This window comes from Moschus berezovskii, chromosome 17, assembly GCF_049115385.1.
Source record: "Moschus berezovskii isolate FMDL1 chromosome 17, NW_MosBer_1.0, whole genome shotgun sequence".
Lineage (NCBI taxonomy): Eukaryota > Metazoa > Chordata > Mammalia > Artiodactyla > Moschidae > Moschus > Moschus berezovskii.
The window spans coordinates 69,908,967-69,935,561 of NC_142476.1; the positions used below are offsets into that span (position 1 = coordinate 69,908,967).

The 26,595-nt window shown below is 39.5% G+C and overlaps 1 protein-coding gene and 1 long non-coding RNA gene across 3 annotated transcripts in view; one reads left to right on the forward strand and one right to left on the reverse strand.

Moving 5' to 3' along the window:
• LYPLAL1 (lysophospholipase like 1) overlaps positions 1 to 6,278 on the reverse strand; it is a 29,896-nt gene extending 23,618 nt beyond the window's left edge. Inside the window, exons 1-2 of one of the 2 annotated variants that reach the window (XM_088845543.1) lie at positions 3,420 to 6,114; positions 1,229 to 1,328 (exon numbers count right to left, since the gene is read on the reverse strand). In XM_088845543.1, the coding sequence (XP_088701669.1) occupies positions 1,229 to 1,328; positions 3,420 to 3,531 (212 nt within the window). In that variant the 5' untranslated portion in view covers positions 3,532 to 6,114. Of the gene's footprint in view, positions 1 to 1,228; positions 1,329 to 3,419; positions 6,115 to 6,145 lie in introns of those variants that run through there. The other variant, XM_055419882.2, reaches the window with a different exon arrangement.
• Positions 6,236 to 26,595, forward strand: part of LOC129551684 (uncharacterized) — a 69,763-nt gene continuing 49,403 nt past the window's right edge. Inside the window, exons 1-4 of the long non-coding RNA XR_008685121.2 lie at positions 6,236 to 6,432; positions 7,823 to 7,913; positions 18,710 to 18,830; positions 24,602 to 24,723. This is a non-coding gene — a long non-coding RNA (uncharacterized LOC129551684). The remainder of the gene's footprint in view (positions 6,433 to 7,822; positions 7,914 to 18,709; positions 18,831 to 24,601; positions 24,724 to 26,595) is intronic.

The following is a 26,595-nucleotide window of genomic DNA, read 5'->3' on the forward strand; positions in this document are numbered from 1 at the left end:
GACCTCATGCTCACTCTGTTCTGTTCTGTTCAGTTGCTCAGTCGTGTCCGACTCTGCGACCCCGTGGACTGTAGCCTACCAGGCTTCTCCATCCATGGGATTCTCCAGGCAAGAATACTGGAGTGGGTTACCATTTCCTTCTCCAGGGGATCTTCCCAACCCAGGGATCTAACCCGGGTCTCCCGCATTGGAGGCAGACGCGTTAGATTAATCCTATTACTGGTCAGGTCCTAGAATAAATAACTGCAATCTCTTAGGAACTACACTTCTTATGTCATTTACTGCAACAAAACATACTTAAAAAAAAAAACTCTTGTCAGCAGTGAAGTCATTACACAGTGAAAATATCAGTATTGATATAAATATCCATGGCTAGTACAGCATCCTTCTGTTCAGTTCTGTTCTGTTCAGTCGCTCAGTCGTGTCCGACTCTTTGCGACCCCATGGACTGTAGCCTACCAGGCTCCTCCATCCGTGGGATTCTCCAGGCAAGAATACTGGAGTGGGTTACCATTTCCTTCTCCAGGGGATCTTCCCGACCCAGGGATCGAACCCGGGTCTCCCGCATTGGAGGCAGACACTTTAACCTCTGAGCCACCAGGGCATCCTTAATTATACTAAATTCTGTAAAATCCTTTTAATGCTACTTCATGAACATCCTGCCAGTGTGCTGAATTAAAAATGCCTCATATAATACACTGCATAATCAATCATTGTATATACAATTTAATTTTAGGTTTCCTATCTTAATATCACTGCCTTCCCATCACCCTAATTTTCAGTCTCTCCCAGTACCTGCTCTGTACATCTACACTGAACTGACAGCATGTCTTACATTTTCACAAATGTCCTGGATCAGGCTTTCATGATGGCTAGACTATCAGATCTCACTTTTGGCTGTGTACTAGAACTCATAGTAGAATGAAGCTTTTAAAACATAAAAAAATCTTTCTGTTGTGGCCACATCCCAAACTAACTGAGTCAAACTCTGGCGGTAACAAGTACGTAGAATTGTAGATAAAATATAGGACATCAGTTACATTTTAGTTTCAGATAAACAATGAATTAAAAAATTGCTCTGGGAAAAAAAAGGACCTCAATTTAAAATATTTTAAATACTGAATTAAGCTGAAAAACTAGTCAGCTGCTGTGTGTGTGTATACATATAAATGTATATATATTTTATGCCACAGAGTTATGCTGAGTTATGATTTAAATGACTGCATACCTGGAAGGAGCTGTTGGATAGATAATTTTTATGTGCTGGAATGTTAAATCTTGGTTTAAAACTTGCTTGATCCACGTTCTCAATCCTTGTCCAGAATCACCTGATGAATCACAAAATCTAGATTAAGTTAACACATTTTGCCAGCACAGTGTTTTGACAGAACAGTGTATTTAAAAACAGTCTATAACTTTCAGGTCACATAGGCTGGAACAATAAATAAAAAACTCTTCATAAATAAACTGTACAGAAACCAATTTATCAGTGTGGACTAATGATCAAGCATCAATAGTTAGCAATAATTCTGATTATTTTACTCCTGACTCCACCCATTGATCACTCAAAGCCCTTTTTAAGCTTGATTTTTTGTTTTCCCATCTGTTTACAGGATATAATAGGAATAAATAAACTGATTTTTCTAAAAAAAAAAAAAAAAAAATTCCATATCTGATTTCAAACACTGTCATTTCTTATTTTATTCTTAAAAATAGTAAATTCCTAAACTGTTTATAAACTTTCGTAATTGGAACAGTCTAAAACAATTTTCTTGGTTAAATCAATAAATGTCTTCAAAAGACACATGTGGCATACTTTTTTGAACTTGAAGAAATGAAAATTTAATTTTGACAACATGTTTACATAATCTAAAATAATGATTGTACATCCCATGGCTGAAAAATAACCAAGCTTCATGCAAAAATGGATATACATGTATTTCCATAAAAAATTAAACTATAGGTTCATTTTGTGTAGTCTTAAAGAGACAAATTTCAAGTTAACAACTCTTAGTTTGTAATCAATCAGTTCATTAAGACAGCAATTTAAAAAGTGTCTACTGAATACCTATTAATGTGTGAGACACTATGCTTACTGCTGGAGAGGCAGTGACAGGTGATGGGGAGAAAGAGTTCCTGCACTCACGGAGTGTATAGTTTATTGTGAGAAACAGACATCAGTAAAATAACCATACTCAGAAATGTGAGAGAAAGTGGCTGCAAATGTAACCACTGCAAAAGAAAGACACTTGGTGCTTCAAGGATTTCTTATATTCAGAATCACCCCCAACAGCATTCAGATAACTTCACTAGAATATAAGCTCCATAAGGAAAGGTTCATTTTGCGCTTCACCCATGACCTAATTGTTCATCTGATGCCTAGAACAGGACTGACACAAACTAGGCATCCAGTAGATAGTTGCGGAATGGTTTCAACTGAGATCTATGGGATGGTGAAGAGTCAAGTGCAGAAGGAAAAGCAGCTCGGACAGCATAAGGCAGATGCTGAAACCCTGTACGGGAAGGAGCAGCAGTAGGGCATCGAAGAACTGAAAGGCAGAAAATGAGAGGAAGAGCAGTGAGAACATGGAGAAGCCAATGCTTTGCAGAAAGGGGGCACACTTCTAAGGGTTATTCCGGAATCCTTATTCTGCAAGCTGTGCGAAGACGGGCCTGAAGGAGGACAGAGATGTGGAAGGATCAGTCCGGTGGCTGCTGTTCAGATGACAGTCGCTTAGACTACGGAGTATATAGAAATAGATACCAGACATAATAAGGAGATAAAATTAACATCTCCTGCATTGGCAGGTGGATTTTACCACTGAGCCACCAGGGAAGGTGATGAAATTAACAGAAACTAGAAATAGATTAGTTACGAGGGGTCAATCGTGACAGGTTTCGAGGGTGACAGCAAAAACGTTAGAGCTGAGCAAACTACAGCCAGTTGGAGGACAAAATCCAGGTCCCTAAGGGCTGAGAGCTAAGAAAGGCTTTTTAAAGAAAAAAAAAAAAGAAAAGAAAGAAAGAAAATGCAAAAAACAGAAGAGAAAAAGAAAAAATATGTGAAGGAGACTTTATGCAACCTACAAAACTTAAAATACTTACTACCTGACCCTTTACATAAGTCTGCTGATCACTGCCCCACACTATCTGCTGCCAGAATCCTCCTCAGGTATCTTTTCCTGCTCCTGTCACTCCAGGCATCCTAGCCTTAGTGCCATTCCTTGACTGTTCCTGGTCTTTGCCTTGTCTGTACAGTCTAACCCAATATTTACATGATTCACTCAAGTCTAGCAGCTGAAAGATCATCTATACGGTGAAATCTACTCTGATCACCTTATTTAAAACTGTAATCCCACCATCCATCTCATTCTCCTAATCTTGGTTTCTTTCCTTCCGAAGAATGTACAATCGTTTACCATTAATACTTCCTCCAGTAGAATGAAAGGCCCTTGAGAGCAAGGGTTTGTGTTGTTTTGTTCGTTGTTGTACGCCCAGAGTCAGGAACAGTGCTTTGCACAGTGACCGCATAATAGGTATTTCTTCAGTGAATGAATTCACGCATGCATGACTATTAGGCAATTGGATAAACGGGTCTAGCGCTCAAAGGAGATCTAAAATGAAGACGCATATTTGTGTCACAAGAATGGAGATAAAAATAGAATCTGTGGGCTTGCATGGAATTTAGCCTGGGGAGAAAAATGTAGAGGGAATAACAGAAGAGGAGCAAGGACTGAGTTTTGAGGAAGTAACATCAATGGCCAGGGAGAGGAAAATGAACGTGCAAAATAAGCCACAAAGAACAAACAGCAGCAGAAAGAACCAGGAGGGTTTCAAGAAGAAAGCTGAATGCTGCTGACAGTGCAAATAAAGGGATGCCTTGAAAAATGCCCATTATAATTAGCAACACAGAGGTTACTGGTGACTTCAGTAAGAGCCAACTCAGTCAATTCTCTAAGACTTACTATACGGGGGGAAAGCAAGTCATATAGGGTTTGGGCCTATGTGAATCTTAGAGCTCTGTGTGAAATACAGACATTAAATCAGGTGAAACATACAACAGCGTGAATTAATCTAACCTGAGAAGTGAATAAAGCTAATTAAGTTATCATGCCTTCATCATCTTGAAAGAAGGTATTGGTATTGCAGTAACTGGAAATGCTCTTAATAAATTAAGCTGGCTATATATAACACATTCACACATGATGTTCTATGGTTGTCGTATCCTGTAAGAGACCCTCAAGTTTTTAAGATTTAGCAAAAAAAAAAAAAAAATTCTACCTCTAAACACTTTTCTACTTTGAAAAGCAAAACTAAATGCTACAAAAGAGCATGGATTCATCCATTCACAAAGGCCAATCCTTAGAAAGCCAGCACCTGATTCTAAGACTATAGAAATTGTTAAAACTGGTTTGCCACATTTGTATCAGTCAGAAGTCAAGCATATACTGTTAACACAACCACATATATCATTATCTAATGTAAAGTCATATTCCCAGTAACCTGGAGCACAAAATACATAGGAATTGTAATATACTTGCATAAGTGGCAGGATTCTTTGGATAAACTCTTTGTAGAAAGTACAAAGGGGAAAATAAATTGCAGGTATAAATCTGGGTTTCAGATAAATACAGTCACAAATTTTAAAATGTCAGTAATTTGAAACTGAAAGGAGTAAAGAAAGTAGCTTGAGCACAGTGGTCCAGGAAGAAACAAAGAAAAGTCTCAGAGTATTTCCTAAAGATATTGTGGAATAATTTATTTATTAAAAGGACTGTAGCACTGGGGAATTTCTGGGTGTTTATAAACACCCTTGCAGCCCCACACAGTATCATCAGTATTAGTCTCTGAGTTATAAGCATCGCTGTCATCTTAGGCCTCTCATCTTCTAAGTATATTTCATCAGCCAAGTATTTCCCTTTAAATATCTCTGGCCCTTTTCTTCTCTATTTCCAAAATGATATACACTAGATCACAATTTTTTCACATTACCTCTCCAGAGCACTGATTTTGGACTCAGAGATCTGGGTTCAAATTCCAGTTCTACCACCACTGATAGTAATAGCCAAGTAACCTTGGACAAACTATTCAATCTACCAAGACTCATTTTTTAAAATGAGAGTATTTCCGTGTTTCCACCCTGTATCTCTGCAATCCCCTCCACCATCCAATCACTGTCCTCTTTAAGCCTACACAAGTCTTGGTTCAAAAGACCATTCTTCTGTCAAACCTAACAAGCTCTTCATCTTCCAAAAGCTTTGATAACGCCTAACCATTTCTTTCCCCCTTAAAATTCACTTGGCAGTAAGTCATGCCATCTTGGGCTCTCCACTGCAGAGTCAAACTAAATGAATTGTTTTTACCTTTTGGTGGGCCCCCTGAGGACACAGGCTGCGTTTCATTTCTTTAAAAAACATTCCCCAAGAACTTACCCCAGGCCGCACTACGGATGCAAAAATTCAAACAAGAGTTTGCCTCTCTTGAGAAAGAGAAAGAAGGGAAGCAGGGAAGAATAACTACAGGTGAGTGTAAAAAACGCTACACAGAATTGAGTACCTTTATGAAAGGCAGGCAGTGGAAAGAGAACCTGCCTCTGGGGCTCCGCTTTATTTTGGGGGCTGAATGACAAGAGAGGTAAAGAGGAGAAGGAAGGAAGGGGAAGGACAAATGGGGGTCGGAGGGCACCTTAGCCCTGGCACAGTGCCTCAAGGAAAGGGGTACTAACCCACTGCGGCTAAAACTCAAATCACTAATAGCTGACTCTGAAAAGTACTAGCTACTGTGTCTGTCTCTAGGAGAAAACGGATCTAACTTGCTCTGTTTAAACTTGGGGGAAGGGATGGGGCGGGGGCTGGCAGGTAGGGATATGTGTGGCCAAGGGTTGCAATGGAGAATGGGAACAGAGGGCTGGCCAAGTGACGGGGCACAAAGGCCAGAAGCGAGGGCCGCCGGGCAGTGGCCGCAAGACAAGAAAAAGGAAGACGAGGGGATACGGCTGTGGACAGGTTACCAGCTCCTGTGTCCACATCCGCGGGGCTTAGCGAGGGGGCAAGGTCACGCGTGCCTCCACGAGGGCAACGTGGGGGAACCGAAGAGGGGGGCGTTTCCCATGCTGCAGTAACCTGGACGGAAAACTGTAATCCACCTGAGCCATGCAGGAAGATCAGCGAGGCGCTGTGCCTCCCAGCCGGCGAAACCATGCAGCGTCGCAAACGAGCCGAGCCCGACGTGGCCGCCATGACCGCGGCCTGCGCCAGAGCTGCGCGGGCCCCGCCCCTACGCCGTCCTGCGGGCCCGCGCACGTAGGCGCGCAGGGGGCGCGCCTGGAGACGCGCCTGCGCAGCGGGGTTGCGCAGCCCTGCCTCTGGGTGAAGTCTGAGGCTGGTTAGGTTGTACTGAGGGTTTGGATTTGCTGAGACTGGTGTCATACAGGTAACTCCTTTGGTAAGGCTAAGGGATATACTTATTTGCTGTAGGATTTTTCAACTGCAGTCCTAAAACTCAAGATTGCTTTTTCATTTGGAGACATATAGGTGTTATGATTTACCACTGGGCCACTTGGGAAACCCTATGTGAATATCTGAAATAGGCAGATTCATCAAGAGGAGTAGAGTAGTGGTTACCAAGGGCTCAGGGGAGCAGGGAATAAGAAGATATTGTTTAATGGGTACAGAGTTTTTGTTTGGAATGATGAAAAATTTCTGGAAATAGTATTGATGGTTATACTACATGGTGAATGTATTATATTTAATGCCACTGAAACTTATCACTTAGAAATGGTAAATATTTTGTTGTGTAGATTTTATCACAGTTTTTAAGATACAAAAAAAAAAAAAAAAAGCTTGAAAGCTTTCTATATCAAGGCCTAACAGTAGAGATCTTTTAATAACTGATGGCTACAGCCTCAGAAGGGGCTTCCCAGGAGGTGCCGGGGTAAGGAATCTGCCTGCAATGCAGGAGACTCAAGAGACATAGGTTCAATTCCTGTGTCGGGAAGATCCCCTGAAGTAGGAAATGGCAACCCACTCCAGTTTTTTTGCCTGGGAAATCCCATGGACAGAGGATCCTGGCAGGCTACGGTCCAGGACCCACACAGTCAAACATGACTGAGCAGGTGTGCATGCAGCCCTGGCAGGCGGCTCCTGCCTCCTGTAAAATTCAACAAGAAACTGCAGAACTTTTAAGTGCCCTTAAACACTAGCCTTCCATTCGTTGTAGACTGCACCATATTTAAGCAATTGTCACGTTTATTTGCTCAAGGTAATTTTGTTACTCCCAGTTGACCAAACTGCTTATCTTCTTGGATCAGATGCCAAGATAAGCTCTAAGCTATCACAGCTAGTGACTATATCGGAGAAGGCAATGGCAAGCCACTCCAGTAGTTTTGCCTAGAAAATCCCATTGATGGAGGAGCCTGGTAGGCTGCAGTCCGTGGGGTCACTAAGGGTCAGACACGACTGAGCGACTTCACTTTACTTTTCACTTTCACACATTGGAGAAGGAAATGGCAACCCACTCCAGTGTTCTTGCCTGGAGAATCCCAGGGACGGGGGACCCTGGTGGGCTTCTGTCTGTGGGGTCACACAGAGTCGGACACGACTGAAGTGACGCAGCAGCAGCAGCAGCATCACAGTGTTATACCAATGCTGTCCATGGGAATGGCCCTAAATGCCATTAGTTAAGCAGATCAAAAAGAAGCTGAGTCATTTCTCAAGTCTCTAGATCTTCAGCAGAGAATACTGAGAACAGAGTAATTAAGGAGGACAGGCTGGGATGGAGAGAGCTCTGATAGCCAATTCTCAGAAATTGCTTCTGTCTCTAGAACTGACTTTCCCACTTGAATTCTGAATAACTTTCAAGAGCCAGGTGAGAAGAGGGTGGTGCTATAGGAGAGACCGCTGGATATATGCCAGGTAAGGCTTTGAGTTCTACTCTTAGAACTCCATTTACTGCCTTAAAAACTTTGCTGTGCCCTACCCCCATGCATTTGAAATGACAAGAAATCAGAAACATAATTATGATGATTAGTTTTGCTAATAATAGTAATAAACTCCTGAAATTCATTGGGACTTAACTAAGTGTGAAGCATTGTCATAAGTAAATTCCTGTGAAACAGACAAGCTGGAACCTGGAGCCTGGGACCCTTTGCTGCAGTGCTTGCACCTGGATAGATGTCTCCTCCAGCAGCAAAATATTAATACAGAGAAACTATAAGGGACTAAAAATAACTGTGTGCATGTTCAGTTGGGGAAAATTATGGAAAACAAGATACAGAAAGGCCAACTGCCACTTATGAAAAGCTAGGAGTTAAAGCAGGGGACCACACATGCTTCCTCCACATAGCACCATCAAAGCAGTAGGCAAACCAGTTAGGCCCCTCCTCCAGCCCAACCTCTGGGCACACCCCTACCCTCTCCATATATAAAGAGCTAGTTCACCACTATGGACCTTCCCCCTACCCCCAAGTGAGCAAGGGAGTAAGGAAACCTGTTGCTTGTTCTTCCTCCCCTCTGCTGCAGCAGGGACTCCAGTAAAGCCTTGTCTGAATTTTTTGTCCAGCCTCTTATCAGTTCCTATTGATTAAGGAGCCCACAAAACCTCGTCAGTAACAAAACTGCGTAATATTACTATCTCTTTTGGCCAGTGAGGCTCAGAGGGCTAAAGAACTTGGCTCAAGGTCATACTGCTAATCATTTGTAGAGCCTGGATTCATATATTGGTTCTGTCTGACTCCAAAGTTCAGGACTTTAACTGTTACATACATTTTATACACGAGTTCACAAAAATTAGTGTATGTTCCAACTATTTTATTTTAGGAAAAAAAAAGTGCTTCTGGGATTTAAACTGTAGCTCTTCAGAGTCTTAATCGATTAGGAGTTCCTGTGTTTCTTCAGATATCCCCAAATCTGGTTTGAATTCCTGATTTGCTCGTATACCTTAAATGAGCATCAGTTCACCTTGAAGGAGCATTAGTTTAAAGCAGGTACCTGAATGCTGGGATTCTGAGTGTCACCTAAAACTTGAGCTTTCCCAGATTTAGCATCATTATTGGAATAAGCCAGATTTTTCCAAACCTAATCAAAATACCCCTTTGTTTCCAGTGATTTCAATGCTTAGCTATTGTTGCTATTCCTTTCATCTTTATTTATAGAACAAACAGAAGGTTTTAGATTACTGTATTTAGAAATGCCATCTGGTAGGCAACTATTGAAAAAAATGTTTTGTTCCTTTCTTGTAACTTTGTTTTGTAACTTTCATGGTCTTTTCATCCATTGCTTTGAAATGTAACTAAGTTTTGGGATGGTTGTTTGCTTCTTTTTATGGTGGATCTTTTGCCCTTTTGAACTTGGGGGATGCATTGTCCTTGGGAGATTTTTGTTCATACACTCTTTTACTCTTTGTGTATCTCTTCTTGTTACTCATTTCCTCTCCGCTAATCTATATGCCTTTTCAGTTCAGTTCAGTCACTCAGTCGTGCCCGACTCTCCGCGACCCCATGAATCACAGCACGCCAGGCCTCCCTGTCCATCACCAACTCCTGGAGTTCACTCAAACTCATGTCCACAGAGTCGGTGATGCCATCCAGCCATCTCATTCTCTGTCGTCCCCTTCTCCTCCCGCCCCCAACCTTTCCCAGCATCAGAGTCTTTTCCAGTGAGTCAACTTGTCGCATGAGGTGGCCAAAGTATTGCAGTTTCTGATACCCTTTTGGTAACTTCATTGTTTAAACGCAGAAGAACAGGTAAATAAAAGCAAAACAAAAACAAAAACAAAAAACCAATAACAATCCTCCCTTTTTGCAGGGTTTTAAGCCCCATTTGAATCTAAAGATGTAAATGGTAGTGTTGGAATTTAGTTTGCTGATATATATTTAGAAATCCTTGAGGACACGTTTATTAGTTTAAAAAAAGTAGATTGAAATAATAGCCATTTAGAGTAGTATATTTGGTATTTTCAAATGATCGCAGTTAAATGGAATCACTTTAGTCATGAAGACAAGACAGCTTTTATGTTTGCTTCATCATTCTAGAGCATCAAATCTTACCCTCTCCATTGGTTGGTTTTTATCTGTTGCATTATTTCAAGGGACAGAGAAACACACACACACACACATATATATATAACTGACACACACACATATATTTATGTAACTGATACAGGATGGACAGAATGTCTCAGCATTAGGTAACTTTGTAAATTTTGTAAGTTAGCAAAGTAAATTCCTTTATACTTTCTCCTTATGTTTTATGAAAGAAAAACTGGAAAATACTTAAGGATCCTAAATTCTTATTAAACAATAAAACTGAACTTTTTAGAAATGAATGGCTATATGAGACTATAAACTTTAGTATAGTCTTTTTCTCAATTTTAGGGACCTTAAATTTTCTCAGTTCAGTGCTTCTGGATACAGATGTGAGGAGTCCTCCTACTTTACCCTGCTATTCCTACTAGAGATACATGGCATACATACATGGGGTCTTTGCAGACCAGGAGGTCAGTGGGGGCATTGTCTGCTAGGCTGGGGCAGCTTGGTAGGGATGATACATGACTTACTCAAATGTGGACCAAGTACAGTCCTGAGCAGGGGCACTTATCACTCCTGTTGTATTATCAACAGTGATTCACATCAAAGCAGTGTCCAGGCCTTGGGTGAGGACAGTGGAAGTTTCTGCCTCAGACATAGGCTGGGTGTCAGTCTGTGTGACTGGACACTGGAACAGAGTTCTCTGCATTGCCGTATGACTCTTCTTTGGAAAGGGATCATCTCCCTTTTGAGCACTTTCCATGACGAGTTTCCATATTCCTAAGCTACTTTCTGGAGACACCTCCTAGTCAACTTCCTCTCAGTCCTTATACTCCTCTTGGGAATCCCTCTATTGATCTTCATAATGTCTGTGGACTTTCCCATCCATTCTTTACTCTTGTATGACAGATCTTGCTGCGGCAGCTGCTAAGTCGCTTCAGTCGTGTCCAATTCTGCGACCCCATAGACAGCAGCCCACCACGCTCCTCCGTCCCTGGGATTCTCCAGGCAAGAACAGTGGAGTGGGTTGCTATTTCCTCCTCCAATGCATGAAAGTGAAAAGTGAAGTCGCTCAGTCGTGTCCAACTCTTAGCGATCCCATGGGCTGCAGATCTTGATGGCTCTTCAATTTCTGGCCAAGAGTTATTAGCAACGCCTAACCAGATCCTACTCCCTTGAGGGCAGGGAAGGCTCAGTCTTCAGACTGTCCCATGGGCTGGGGGGAAGATGACACGCGCCATACACGTATATTTTTTGGAAAAAAAGAAAGGAAAGTAAAAAGAGCAATTTCCCTATCAATACAGCCTGAACGTTTATATCCTGCCACATTCATTTAAGAACAGATGAAATATAGATGTGATCATAATAGCATGCAATGAGCAGAGTATTGAAGTGATATTCCAACTTCAGGAGTAACAAGCTATGTAACATTATACAGGCCATTTAGTCTCTTTTTCCAACTGTGAAATCAAGGAGTAGGGCTTGGTAAGCTCTCAAGTTCTGTGATTCTACGATCATGAAGGAATTTTAATTTGTGACACATGCCACTTCTATAAATATATTTAATTATGCTTTTAATATTATGGCTCAAAACTCTTTATTATACTGCACAAACTTTTGTTTAGTAGTATCAGAAATATCAGCAAATATAATTTTCCTTCTTCCTTGTGTGGCTGATTTTAGTACCTTTAGTCTCTACTTTCTTCCTGATGGTTTCTAAAAACCAGGAAAAAGAGAGTTTAAAGGATCTTTTAAAAAAACAATCAGATCATACAAATCCATCTTTGCAATTTATAAAGATAAGTGCAGTTTATTCTGAAGTGAACTATTTTCTAGTTATCTATCTATCTCTATCATTGATCAATGGGAAATATTTATGTAAAAGTATGACAATGGATTTTCTATTGTCATATCTATATTTTATTAGAATATACAGAAACTGTAAAATCCTTTTCAATTCATATTCTAAAGGCAAATACCATTCCTTTGTCTAATTATACTTTCAGAGAATTTTTTAACAAAATGCTGGCAAAGTGTGAGCCTTTAAGGGAAAAATTTTCTTTGTATAGGTCAAAAATGGATACAAGTAAATATATTAAAAATAACTGAAAGCAGGGTCTTGAAGAGATAGTTGTACTCCTATGTTTATAGTAGTACTATTCAAAATGGTCAAGAGATGGAAGCAGCCTAAATGTCCATCAAGAGATGAGTGAAGACAAGTAATGTATATAATACAATGGAATATTATTCAGTCTTAAAAAGGAAAGAAATCCTGTTACATGATATAACATGGGAGAAGCTTGAGGACATTATAGTGAGTGAAATAAGCCAGTTACAAGGGGACACATACTCTGTGATTTCACACATGAAGTACCTAGAGTGGTAAATAGAAACAGAAATTAGAATGATGGTTGCCAGGGACCAGGGCAAGTGAGAAAAGAAGCATTGCTGTTTAATGTGTATGTGCTGTGCTGTGCTAAGTCGCTTCAGTTGTGTCTGGCTCTGTGACCCCATGGACAGTAGCCTGCCAGGCTTCTCTGACCAGGGAATTCTCCGGGCAAGATTACTGGAGTGGGGCGCCATTTCCTTCTCCAGCGGATCTTCCCAACCCAGGGATGGAACTCGCAGTTCTTTTGTCTCCTACATTGGCAGCAGGTTCTTTAATAGTAGCGCCACCTGGGAACCCTTGATGTGTATAGAATTTCACATTTAAAAGATGAGCAAGCTCTGGCGATTTATTTCATAGCCTTGTGACTATACTTAGCACTTCTGAACTGTACACTTAAAAATGGTTAAGAAGGTAAATTTTATGTTATGTGCTTCTGTCATTATTTAGGTAGATAGATGCAAGGGACGAAACAGGAGTTTAAGGCAGTGATTATTCAGAAAGTTAATTTGGCACTCATTACATATTTTCATTCGTATGCATTTTGTTTCATTTGACTTTGCAAAGTTTAAGAGAGTATAAGAATATATGTGAAAAGATACATTTTTATTAAACAGTGTTGAAAATCTACAAACCCACACACAATTTCAACTTATTTAGATCAAATTGTCAGTGTTGTGTGGTGGAAGGTGCATTTGGTTTGAGGTACAAAACCTAAATTTAAATATTTTTCCTGTCAGCCTTGTTACTTACTAAACCATAATTTCCTTCGGTGCAAGATCTATTTTACCTGCAAGACCTTTTTTGCTCATCTTCCTGAGATGCCTAGAATGGAGTCCTAAATATTACTTGTTGGAATTGAATTGTACTTTTAATTGAGTTATGTTTTGAAGTAAAAGTATGAAAGAAGGGTGAAACTCTACAGCCCAGGAGAAATATACCTGACGCTGGTCATGTTGGCAGTAGCCAGGAAGAGCCAGAAATGTGGACAACCAGACAAGGCCAAAGTGAGGATCACAATATTAAGACCGGTTTCCAGCTTCACTTGGAAAGCAGAACTTTTTGAAAATCAGAAACTGCCTTGTCAAGAAATTCTGTAGTGGGAATAAAGCAAACCTAGGGTATGAACCTGAGTGAAAAGAAGAACTAGGTCATAAGGACAAGGAAAAGAATGAGCTGTAATCCAGGGTGTTGCTTAAAATGTGGCATCTGTGATTGGCGCACACAGGTCAACCAGCCTGTGAAGATAGGATGTTGTCCTGTGACAAGGCTGTTAAATTGATGGTCATTGCAGAGGGAGTGGTCATGGTCTCCTTTAAGAGAGATTGTGATTCAGCTTAAAGTTATGGGCCACCTCAAGTGAAAGGGAGACACACACACCCCAGTGCACTTTGGGGGTTTTCTGAATCCACCAAACGACTCCCTAGAAAAGTGTGGACCTCAGGTGCTTCATGCTCTTCTGTGTTTAATTATGAGATTAATGTTGACAATATCCTTCCTGTTCTCAACAAGCAGGGCTTATGAGAAGCCTCTGCTTAAATCCTCAGCTAAACCTTAGCATTGTCCACCTTGCGTTAGCTACCATATCATCCAGCTTAGTTGGTAGGAGAAACATGATTAACTTCTATAGAGATTGTCTCCAGAATTTTTTCATTATATGTACTCTATCACTAAAAAGATTTTAGCATATCTCTTATATTTATTTATGTTATATAATGAATTATTTAGTAATTCATTATATGCATATGCAACATAAATAAAAGTAGAAATCTGAAAGCTTGGGATAAAAATAAGATATAAACAAGTTTTAATATCTTCTTTCTGTAATCCAACTATCCGGTAAACTCCTGAGATCAAGTTACCCTATTTAGAAAACTCTTTTCTGGAAGATGATACTTGCATATCTGAGCATGGCAAGAACAAGGAAATGAGGTCATTTTTATGAGAATGCTTCAATTTAAGAAAGCATGATATACATCTCCAAGTCTATATATATCAGACAAATTAAATATGGTATAATTTGTATTTCAATGAGTGTCTGTTTCTTTAACCTTTTGGAAGACACAAATGGTTTTTTCCCTCTTTCTATTCCCAGTGCCTCGATAGTAAAAAGATTCCTCACAGTTCTTTCTTTCAAAGGTGCTTCTACATCTAATATAAAGTTTGCTTTTACAAAAGCAGTTTTTGAAACACTTTTCAGGAACACCCTCTGTTTATTTTCTTGTATATTCCTGGAGACAACCAGTCTGTCCTACTCTTTCCATCGTGTTGAACAGCAAGCGTTCGCCCGATGTGCTGTGCCCACTCTGGGCCCCTTTCCCTGTTCCCCTTCTAATCTCTCAGCCAGGGATATCTCTCCCCTCCTTTACTTGCTCATTCATTCTTCAAATCTCAAATCTATCTCTCTTCCTTTGTCTGATCCTTATGGAGCCCAAATGCCACACCTACCTGCTCCTCTAGTATGCACGGCAACCACAAACCCCGCATTTGCGCATTTGACCATTTACTTTCCTGTCTCCCACTTCCCACTCCCCCACCATGGCCCTAAAATACCAATAAAAATAAAGATCTTGTCTAGCCTGGTTGCTGTGTGATCACAGGAGCCTTCGAAAGCAGACGAGGAAGGCAAAAGATCCGGTGGAGACATGCTGCAGACCTTGAGAATGACTTGACTCCCCATTGCTGGCTTTCAAGCTGGAGACGGGACTATAAGCCAAAGAATGCAGGCAGCCTCCAGAATGTGAAAATAGCTGACAAGAAACTGGGACACTCAGTCCTACAACCACGTGGAACTCAACTCTGCCCCACAGCCTGAATGAGCTTCAAAGCAGGTTTATCCTCAGAACTTTGAGAAAACCTTGATTTTTGAATCATAGAGCAAAGAGCCAGCTGAGCCATGCTATGCCTAGACTTCTGACTTAATAAACGGCTATAATTTTTAAGTCAAAATATAAAGAGCTTCCATTTAATGTTGCCACTGTGCTGAAACCTGTGCAATGATTCTCTCACTTGAAGGCAGGTTGCAGTTGTATATGTATGTGTGTGTGTGGGGGGGGCATGTACACATGCATCCTCACATGTGGAGATAGAACTGTTGTTTAAGTTTTTCTCCCATTCTCCCCATTAGTTTATATTTACACAATTATTATAGAATGTGTAATAGACAAAGGACGTTCACAAATAACATTCACCACAGCTGTGTCATTAGGAAAAGCACAAGAGAGAAATAAGCAATCTACTTAATAATTTCCATTTTTAAAAACACTGAACACTAGTTTTTGGAACTTTCACTGGCAAAAATCACAACTTCTTGCTTCAATTTGCAACAGTGATGGTCTTTGAAAAACTGTTTATCCGGGTAGTTTATTTCTTTCTTCTAACAATTTGTATATTCTTCTTACTAGCATGGAAGTCTAAATGGAAAAACATTAATAATATTTTGTTTATGAACACAAGTGGGTTGACTCTAATAAAAATATTGATTCATGTCCTCCCTCTCTGTGAGAAATGCCACCCATAAAGTTAGCTGGCACTTGCTTCTAGTAATAATATAATTTCATGAAAGCCAGAAAAAGTACATACCTTCCACTTGCAAAAGTGTGAATTATTTATTTTTCTTAAAAAAATATAAAGCACATCAGTGTTCAACGTTAGCTGAAAACAATTTAGCAGCAAATTTTAACTAGACTATGTAAGACATCAAAAAAGGCTTGTCATAACATAGACTATAAGAATGTATATCCCTTTCTATAGAGCACAAACATAAAATTTTAAATCTAAAAAAAGTTTAAAAGATAAGGAATAACCAGCTTCCATTGTTCGTTTATTTCCTATTTTAAAAAGAAAGATTCACATATGCTATTTAGGTTTAAATCTTCCTCTTCTCCATGAAAAGTATCCCATTTATGTAGGTTTTTTACATCGTGCAGGTGGAGTTGATAGACAAAAAAGTGCGCTTCATGGTTATGAAAATCATCACATAAACTAACAGTTCCCATCACTTCTCTAGTCAGAGAACATTTCTGCTCAGTCACATGGTTAACATCTGGAAACCACTTGGGGTAATAGCTACCACCAATTTGTTGCTTATTCAGGGAAAACTTGGTAGAATGGGGCTAGAGAAAGTAAATTCCGTGTTTCCTTCAACACACACACACAGACTCAAATCTCATCATTGTCTTTAAGCCATTCGTTAGACCAGAGAAAAGATTGAACTATCAATAAATATATTCCTTGTCTCAAAACAAACTTCCAGAAAACATAAAAACATACTGCAAATGAAATGTCTTGATTATTTCAGTTCACACAGGTCATGATTTTTCATTTTGACCCATGGCCTTGGTCATAAACACAAGGTACATGCAGTTTTTCTTATAAGCTGTGCATTGTGCAAAGCACCAAGTTTCCCTCATCACATCATTCAGGGGCTTGTTCATTGCTAAGTAAGGAAAAGAAGAAAACCAGGGAGTGTGGTATTAAAACTTCGGCCAGACTCTTTGTACCTAATGGCAGCCATTTCTTAACTGCGTCCCACTGATCTCCAAGGCATTTTCAATAGGATCAATTCAAGAAGCCTCTCTAGGGATTTCATTTCAGAGATTCACATGATCTAAAGAAGAAAGAAAGAAAGACACACAAGTACTGTAAAGAAACAAGTATTTTTTTCCCCTTTTCTATAGTGGTCCATGTCACAAGTTAGAAAAAAGTTTTCTCTTTATATTCAAGGTTTATGCTAATCATGCCAATAATTTGGGGATCTGAACCTTAAAATGAAGTCCTTTGAAGAGAGAACTTTAATTTGTGGCTATGGCTGTTGTTCTCTAAGGCTGTCATTATTTATAATAATTTTCTTTCTTAACCTGTGGTTGACTAAATCCAGTCCTCAAAAGATGTCACCATATGCCACATGGCTACAGCCCAGGCTGCTCTGCTCAGCTGTCTTGACTACCTCCTACATTGTTTGAAAAAAGTGCTTTATTTTATCCCTAGGAGGGTTTTTGTCATGCCTGGCTGTTTTGCTGTTGATTCACTTAAACACACTTAAGCCTTTTGGTTATCTTGTGCCTAGTCCAGTGAAGTTGCATTGTGATGGCCGTCATTTGAACTCAAGTAGAGGAAAAAAATCTCATACTAAGTGATACAAAATCAGGGATTACTCACATATCCATGTGTCTTATTAATTTAAAATTATCTAGTATTCACCACTTCTCAAAATGAAGTCAGAGTCTTTTAAATATACATATATACACACACACATCTCTCTCTTCATTTACGTGTGTGTGTGTGTGTGTGTGTGTGTGTGTGTATCTATCTATCTATCTATAATCTTCTCTTCCAAAGTTTAGCCAAGTTAGGTGGTGGTGGTTTAGTCGCTGTTTTGTCTTTTTCTTGTGACCCCACAGACTGTAGCCTGCCAGGCTCCACTGTCCATGAGATTTCCCAGGCAAGAATACTTGGGTGGGTTGTCATTTCCTTCTCCAGGGGATCTTCCCAACCCAGAGATCGAACCTGTGTTTCTTGCGTCTCCTGCATGGGCAGGTGGATTCTTTATCACTAGCACCACCTGGGAATAATTTCATCAGAACACCAGCAGGCAGTCATTTTTAGATTATTTCCTATACCTCATCTCCAATTCCAGTGGGTAACCCAGTCCAAATCTGCCCTCCCTCCATCCTAAAAATCACTACCTAAATTCAGGTAGTGTTTGTCTCTCCCTCGTCTATTAAAAAGGACCTAATTGGAAGGACTGATGCTAAAGCTGAAACTCCAATACTTTGGCCACCTCATGCGACGAGTTGACTCACTGGAAAAGACTCTGATGCTGGGAAAGATTGGGGGCGGGAGGAGAAGGGGACGACAGAGAATGAGATGGCTGGATGGCATCACCAACTCGATAGACATGAGTTTGAGTGAACTCCAGGAGTTGGTGATGGACAGGGAGGCCTGGCGTGCTGTGATTCATGGGGTCGCAAAGAGTCAGACACGACTAAGCGACTGAACTGAACTGAACTGAACTGAACTGAAGTTATTTCTATGTTGCCAGAGCTACCTTGTTACATACATGACCATGTCACTCCTCTATTTAGAAAGAAGAATCAACTGTGATCTGAGATGTTTCTAAAAGTTAGCTTGTCCTTTGTGTCTTCCCAAGTTAAAATATGGTCTATGTATAAAGGCTGGTTGGGATGACCCCTTGTATAACTTTTGGCCATGTGGTTTTTACTTGAGATTGTTCTTATTTTCTTCTGTTGTTCAAAGTTCCAAGTGACATATGTAAAACCATTTCTTCCTCTTTCCAGATGCAGTTCCCTCTGCTCCAAAACAGGTTTCTCCATGTAACTGGTTGCATCCTAGACTTATTTGCCTGCTTTTGCAATTTCCTTGTACTTCAAGGAAACCAAGTTAAATGATGGAATTTGGGTAAGTTCTCTTAAAAATGCCTGAAATGATGGAATTTCAGTGAGTTCTCTTAAAGATGCCTCTTTTATTTCTATAGAATAATCTTTTCACTTGGCATAAAAGTTAATGTCACTTTTATACGTGCTTGCTGAAACTGAAATGTCCAGTGTGCTGGCTTTCCACCTGGAATAAAATTAGGATTAGGATTAAAAGGACTCACTACATTGAAGAAAGCCCTGGATTTTTTAAATTATTTTAGGAGATTTCCTATTGTTATTTTGCATTAAACATGTGCAAACTAAGCTATGAAGCCCATTAAAGTTGCTTCTGGTTTACTCTGACTGCACATAAACATTCTTATTCACTATCAGTGCCAGCTTGAGCATTATCCAAGTCTTAACACATGGATCTCCCCACTCCAGCCACCACCAATCATAGCTGGGAGAATGTAATCATATTTTTCAAGCCTTGTATAGGATTTGTAAAGGCTCTTCTACTCTACCTCTCAGTGTAAAGTATTGTTTCCTAGAAGACTGAAAGCTTGATTTTGTGTTGATTTTTAAGCCTTTCACACAACATAAATATAAAAAGCTTTATCTGAGTTTACTTGTACTGTCTTACTCAAGATGGATCTTAAAAATGCTTTAAAGAATCTCCCCCTTGTTCATCACATGTTAGGGTGTGTGTGAGAGCAGGAAAGAAAAAGCCAAGGATTAAGTTTGTTTATCTTAAAATTTTTAGCTTGTCGTCAATCATTTCATTTTAATGTGCTGCATCATGCTACAGTAATTGTTTTAACCCATTTTCTGCTGACCACACCAAACCTTCTGTGAAAGCAATTTAAAGTTGTTCCTTTTGAAATTTCTTTCCAAAAAACAAGGAAAATATAGATTTGAAGTGATTATAGAAATAATCACAGTAAAATCCAACTATTTAAGTAGAGTTTGAACTTATTTTTTTTCTCTACTGGCTCACAATTTCTAGCATATTTGTCATGCAAGGCACTAGGTTATATATATATTTTGCAGGATATAAAAACACCCAGATTAAATGGGTCAATCAGTTCATTAGTTAACTAACTTCCAACATCACTTTTTCTCTGTTTACATAGCTGTTTATATTTGTTTAGGGGAGCCAAACATGGTATCTTCAAAATCATTCTCATAAGCTATTTATTCCACACAATAGAAGTTTTGTGATACAAAATCACACAATTATAATGTTCTTTTAAAAAAAACACACACAACCCTTCCCCCATCTAAAAGAAAAGTTATAAATTTAGGCCAATATAAACTTGTCAGAGTTCTCGCTCTCAATTTCACACCAGGGCGTGGTGCTGCACAGCTGGGGAGCTGAGCTAATAAGTGTTGAAAAATGAAAAATGCTGCTTTATGGCATCACATAAACTGGCAAAAAGAATACTTTTACCTCCACCCCATTTTTGACAAACAAATGGCAAAATGTAGATGCTGTAAGAATGAAATTTTATGGTATTAGACCCCTGGGACAAACAGAACGGTCTTGTGGGATTTTCTTTTTATTGAATACTATATGTAATAAGAAGTGGCATAACATTTATAAAATCTAATCACTTTTGTTCCTTTTTTGAACCCCAAAGGGGTCATTTCTAGGAAAACTGTTGGAAACACTGTATAATGATCTATTTATCCAGTAGTGAAACAGGATTATCCCTTTTACAAGGAGACTGAATTTTCCCTAACAATGTAAATGCTATAATATGAATACACACATTGAGATTTTTGAGGAACACCAGGTACAACAAACATTTATCAAACACCTATAATGGCATTCAGAAAATAAGGCTGAGTCCTCTTAGGTAATTTACATTTAATACTGAAATCAGGATGCAACTGATCTTTTTGGGTTGATTTGTTTCCTGTCTGATGGCCATTCACTCATTCTCACTCATCAGCCATTTGTTCAGCACTCAATCTGCAAACATCTAGTGCAGGCTTACCCTGTGCAAGTGCATAAGCCTACTTGAATGTCTAAAGTCACAAGCATGACACCATTAAAGCAAGAAGCCCCATATTTATCATGAGGAGAAATCCCTTTATGCAGGGGCTAGGAACCCACCTGACAGAGCCAGAACAAGGTTAGCAAGAAAAGAGCCAAGAGCAGGCACAGTCAGGGTACATTTCATCCCCATAGAGAAGCACCAGACTTCACTGAAGGGAGGGGACAGAGCAACTCAGGACCCTCTTCTAAGGCTTGTGGATATTTCTGGGGTCCAGTAGCTGGGAATTACCAATTACATTTAAATAACTATCATCATCTGTTTTATATATACCTTCCCTGATTTTCCATAGCTAGAAATATAATGCTTCTCCTCTAAACTTGTCAAAATTGTATCTGAAACCTTCCTAAAGAAGTTAGTAGTATTTACCTTACATTATAAATAGGTATACTTCTTGTCTCCCTACAAAATGTAAACTCCCAAGGGAAGGACTAAAGTTTGATATACCCTTTACTCACCCACAGCATTTAGCACAGTACATTCTGAATATCCTATCATTTGGTTGAATAAGTATCTCCAATGGAGTCAAGCATACATAACCTAATACAGCATCAGATAATACTATGGTAGTAAATAAAGACAAAAATGTAAATACTAACTGAGAAAACTAAAAAGCATGACTACTATTGGGAAAAGTACCATTCAGGCAGTCTAAATCATATGCTGACTAATAAGTAATAGGACAAATGAGGGAACACTGGCTATAGTTTTTAAAATGTGGAATTACTTTAGTAAGTCACTGAAAAGTGACTTTCCCCAAATTCCCCAAAGATTTTGAATATACTTTATAGGACACAACCAAAGACTACAGTTATATGTACAGTCATATTATCATTTTTATGTTTCATAATTTAATAAAATGCATCACTGGATTATTTCCTCACAAACAAACGCAAATTCTGCAAATGCAGATGATTTCCAGGAATGAACCCATTTCCCCATCACTGTTATTAATCTCAGTGTTACTACTACACGTTATAACTGAGTCTACAATTACATACACTGAAATGGTAAAAACAGGAAGGATTTTGGTTAATTGTAGTAGGTTCTAACTATTAAGTAGGTGGCATTGAAATGTGTTTTTTTCTCATCACCCTGCTTTATACTCCAAGCTCTAGAGAGGAACCATAAGTTCTTTAAGAATATAAGCAATGGGGGTGACAAGCAATAAATGCTGGAGAGGGTGTGGAGAAAAGGGAACCCTCTTACACTGTTGGTGGGAATGCAAACTAGTACAGCCACTATGGAGAACAGTGTGGAGATTCCTTAAAAAACTGGAATTAGAACTGCCATACGACCCAGCAATCGCACTCCTGGGCATACACACCGAGGAAACCAGAATTGAAAGAGACACATATACTCCAGTGTTCATTGCAGCACTAGCCAGGACATGGAAGCAACCTAGATGTCCATCTGCAGACGAATGGATAAGAATGCTGTGGTACATTTACACAATGGAGTATTACTCAGCCATTAAAAAGAATACATTTGAATCAGTTCTAATGAGGTGGATGAAACTGGAGCCTATTATACAGAGTGAAGTAAGCCAGAAAGAAAAACATTAATACAGTATACTAACACATATATATGGAATTTAGAAAGATGGTAACCTTAACCCTGTATACGAGACAGCAAAAGAGACACAGATGTATAGAACAGTCTTTTGGACTCTGTGGGAGAGGGCAAGGGTGGGATGATTTGGGAGAATGGCATTGAAACATGTATATTATCATATGTGAAATGAATCGCCAGTCCAGGTTCGATGCATGATACAGGATGCTCGGGGCTGGTGCACGGGGATGACCCAGAGGAATGGGATGGGGAGGGAGTTGGGAGGCGGGTTCAAGATGGGGAACACATGTGTACCTGGGGCAGTTTCATGTCAATGTATGGCAAAACCAATACAAGAATGTAAAGTAATTAGCCTCCAATTAAAATAAATAAATTAAAAAAAAAGAATATAGACTTGTCAATTATCTTTGTTTTCGTGCTCAGAATATAGCTGGCAACCTACCAGTGCTCTTGACATTTTGTCTTCCTTGGTGGCTCAGCCGTAAAGAATCTGCCTGCAGTCCAGGTGATGCTAGTTCCATCTCTGGGTTGGGAAGCCCTGGAGAAGGAAGTGGCAACTGTTCCAGTATTCTTGCCTAGAAAATTCCATGGACAGAGGAACCTGGTGGGCTACATGCAGTCCATGGGGCTGTAGAGAGTTGGACACAACTGATCAATTAAACACAGCAATAACAAGCGCAAAAAACATAGAAGAAAGAGCAAAAGTAAAGATAATGAGTCCACCGTTGCCCGGGTTATTTGAGGTGTCAACAGAAGTTGGTGACTCTTGGAAATAGGTGTCTAAAGCTTAGACTGAGGGTGGAAGTAAACTTTGGGAGTCATCAATATCAGGGAATCAGATAAGACCACGGGAATTGAAGAAATAACCATTAGAGAAAATTGGTAGTAGGAGGGAAGAGAAACTAGGAAAAAACACTTTTTGAAGACCCATATAAAAGGACTAGGCCAGGGAAGAGAAATCAGTGAAAAATTCTCAGGAGGAATCATGAAGGTACAAGGAAATATGGAGGAATGTCATGAAAGCAAAGAAGAATTATTTTGAGACAGTTATTTAGGTAAACACCTGTGGGTGCTATAGAATGAAAATGAGGCCATTAGATTTAATAGGTAGGAGGGAGGTGACCAGGAACATTTTTTTTTTTAATTGAGATATGGTTGACATATTGCACCATATAAGTTTAGGGTATGCAGCATAATGACCTGACTTACATGTATTGTAAAATAATTATCACAATAAGTTTAGTTAACATACATCATCTCATATGGATAAAAAATGTTTTTCCCTTATGGTAAGAACTTTTAGGCTTTACTCTCTTACCAACTTTTAAATATACTCCATAGCAGTGTTAACTATAGTCATCATGTTGTATGTTATACCCTCAGTACTTATTCATAACTCAAAGTTGGTACCTTTTTGACCACCTTCACTCAATTCCCTCACTGCTCATAACGCTGGTAACCAAAAGTCTAATCTCTGTTTCTATATGTTTGTTTGATTTTAGATTCCACACATAAGTGAGATAATACAGTGTTTGTCTTTCTCTGTCTGACTTATTTCACTTCATATCATGTCTTGAAGGTCCATCCATCTTGTCACAAATGGCAGGCTTTCCTTCCTTTTAGTGGTTGAATAGTATGCTAATGTACACTTACACATTTTGGAGAACATTTTCCATGAAGCAGTGAGGCTAGGCCTCAGGTTGCTCAGGTTGGGAATCTGGACTGGAAGAGTGAGCACAGCCAGTGTCGTCTTTCAGAAGTTTACTTGTCAAATCCAGAAGGAGGCAAAGCTTTAAAAAGGGGTATTTGAAAATATGGGGGTGGTTTGAGCTTATTATACAAATTGACAAGAGATGCAAGGAGAGGGAGAACAATGGCTTGGACGAGAATTCAAAGAAGATAGAAGAGGAAGGGAACAAGAGCCTCACAGAGTAGGAATGCTCTTCCCTGTAAGACTGGAAAGGAGCATAGGCACATTGGAGTGTGGGGATCGTGAAACCGAGCATGATTGTACTTTATAATGGCCATTTTCTAACAATGAAAAGAATAGGACTTAAGAAAATCTGTAAAGGAAAGGAAAAGGCAGCTGTATAAAAATGGGGAAGAATTACTAAGTAGTCATAAATGCATATAGAAAATTTAAAGGAGCGGATATACATTGTCATCAAATTTATACCCATAGCTACTGAAAAGAAACTGAAGAAATGGAACAATTTATTAATCTTGTCTTGGAGTTGGCAAGGCAGAGGAGCAAGGGGAGATGGGACTATCGATTGAACTGATGAGACTGTCATACTGTATAAGGTAAGTAGGGACAGCATCAAGCTGAGAAAGGACAGGTAGACTGGGAAGATAACGAGAGGATAAAGCCCACAGATCCCAGCAAAGTCTCTGAGCCAATTTAGTGAGAACGAGGGACCAAGAAAGATGGAAGGACAGGCAGTTACATATAATTAAGGACTTTGAGAGTTAATTATTTCAGAGGTGGAATATTATTATGTGCAGTAAAGTAGTGTGAGAAGACTCCCTGAGGAAGTAAGCCTGAGCAGGATCTTTAAGAATGAGTACAGTTTTTTTGTTTGTTTGTTTTTTTTGACACAACAGTGGGAAAGAGGGAGGACATTCTATGCTCAAAATCCAAGAACTGAGGGCATGCTGAGAGAGTCATCACGCTTCCCCCAGCTGGAAAGGCAGCGGTGGGAACACTGCTGTCCTGGAGTTTACAAGAACAAGCCAGACTGAGAGATGCATTGAATTACATTATTGAAGAGTTTGAAAACCCATTATGGGATTAGCACTTTGATCTAGTGGACAGTTGGGAGCCATAACAAAATATTAAGCAAAGAAATGCCGTGACGCGAGTAATGTTTTAGGCACATTTGCCTGGACGCAGACTGTGGAAGGTATCTCAGAGGGGAGGTGTGCGTGCCCAAGGGTGTCCTTGATCATGCTCAGGAGACAGAAGCTGGAACCAAGACATGAAAGGAGGCGGCTTCGGTCAAGAAGTGAAAGGATTTGGTGACAAACCAGAGGCAGGGAACATACGGAAGAAAGAGTTCAAGTGGTCCTCAAGTTCCTGGGCCAGGAAAGCAGAAAATAGCCAGGAGGGCAGCGTGGAAATGCAGAGAGGGGTGCATGTGTACATAGGAGAATTTTCCATCCAGGAAGACCTGCCCCAGTGCTTCTTGTTTGTGCTGTGAAAAAATGAGGTTCTTCTGAAGCCACTGGATGTCAAAGGCTCATAAACATAGTTATCATCATGTTATTTGCTTTATTAAAACTGACGTGTGATGGAGCAGTGCCCTATTGAGAGGTGGCAGTAGCAGGCATCAGCCTGGCATGAAGGAGTCAGAAGTTGGGTGGCTCCTTTCGTCACTTGGAGCAAAGACTTCTGGTGAACAGGCTCTGTTAATGATGGCCGCGTTCCAATTAAAAAACCTTTAAGGGAGGATTATATGAAAAAGACTGTTTAATCACACCTTGAGTTTTTTCAGTCACAGCTGCACACGCATGGTGAGCACCATGCTGGGAGCACTACCTTTGATTGAAAAGCATAAAATTTTTATAGGTTTTTTTTCTTTTCCTACTAAGTTAAAATTTGAGGGTCTCTTCTGTGTTACACTTTGGGTAATAATATAGGACAAAATAGTCAAAAATGTATAAATGAGCCCAGTTAAAAATATGTTTTAAAATATCATCTTTGATGGTCCCTAGTTATTTAGGTTGTGGAAAAATGTGGATTAATGAATATTTTAAATAAACTTTACCGTGTAATAAGTGCAAAACTGGGCTAGATAGATCAGTAGTAACTGAGAGTAATGAAAATATTTCTGGAAATGGTTGTTTGATGGCAGAAATATGACAGTATTTTATTATATTTTTGAAATTCATTTTTTCTAATATATTTCCTTTAAGTTCTTTTTTTTAAAAAAAATAGACTGTGTCTTTTAATAGCATGCTGTTTTATAATTACATGGAAGTATGCTACACAAGGGAAAAAAGTCCCTCAACTCTTAAGTAGATTTTGTTCTCATTATTGAACCATCAAGAGTGAAAATAAATGTTGCCCACTTCTGCTTTTTCCATGTAGAATGTGATTAGTAGAATTTTCTCCCCTTATAGAGTGCAATTTATAAAATTTTTAATTTAGTTCTAGATTTAGAATCTGATTCTTCA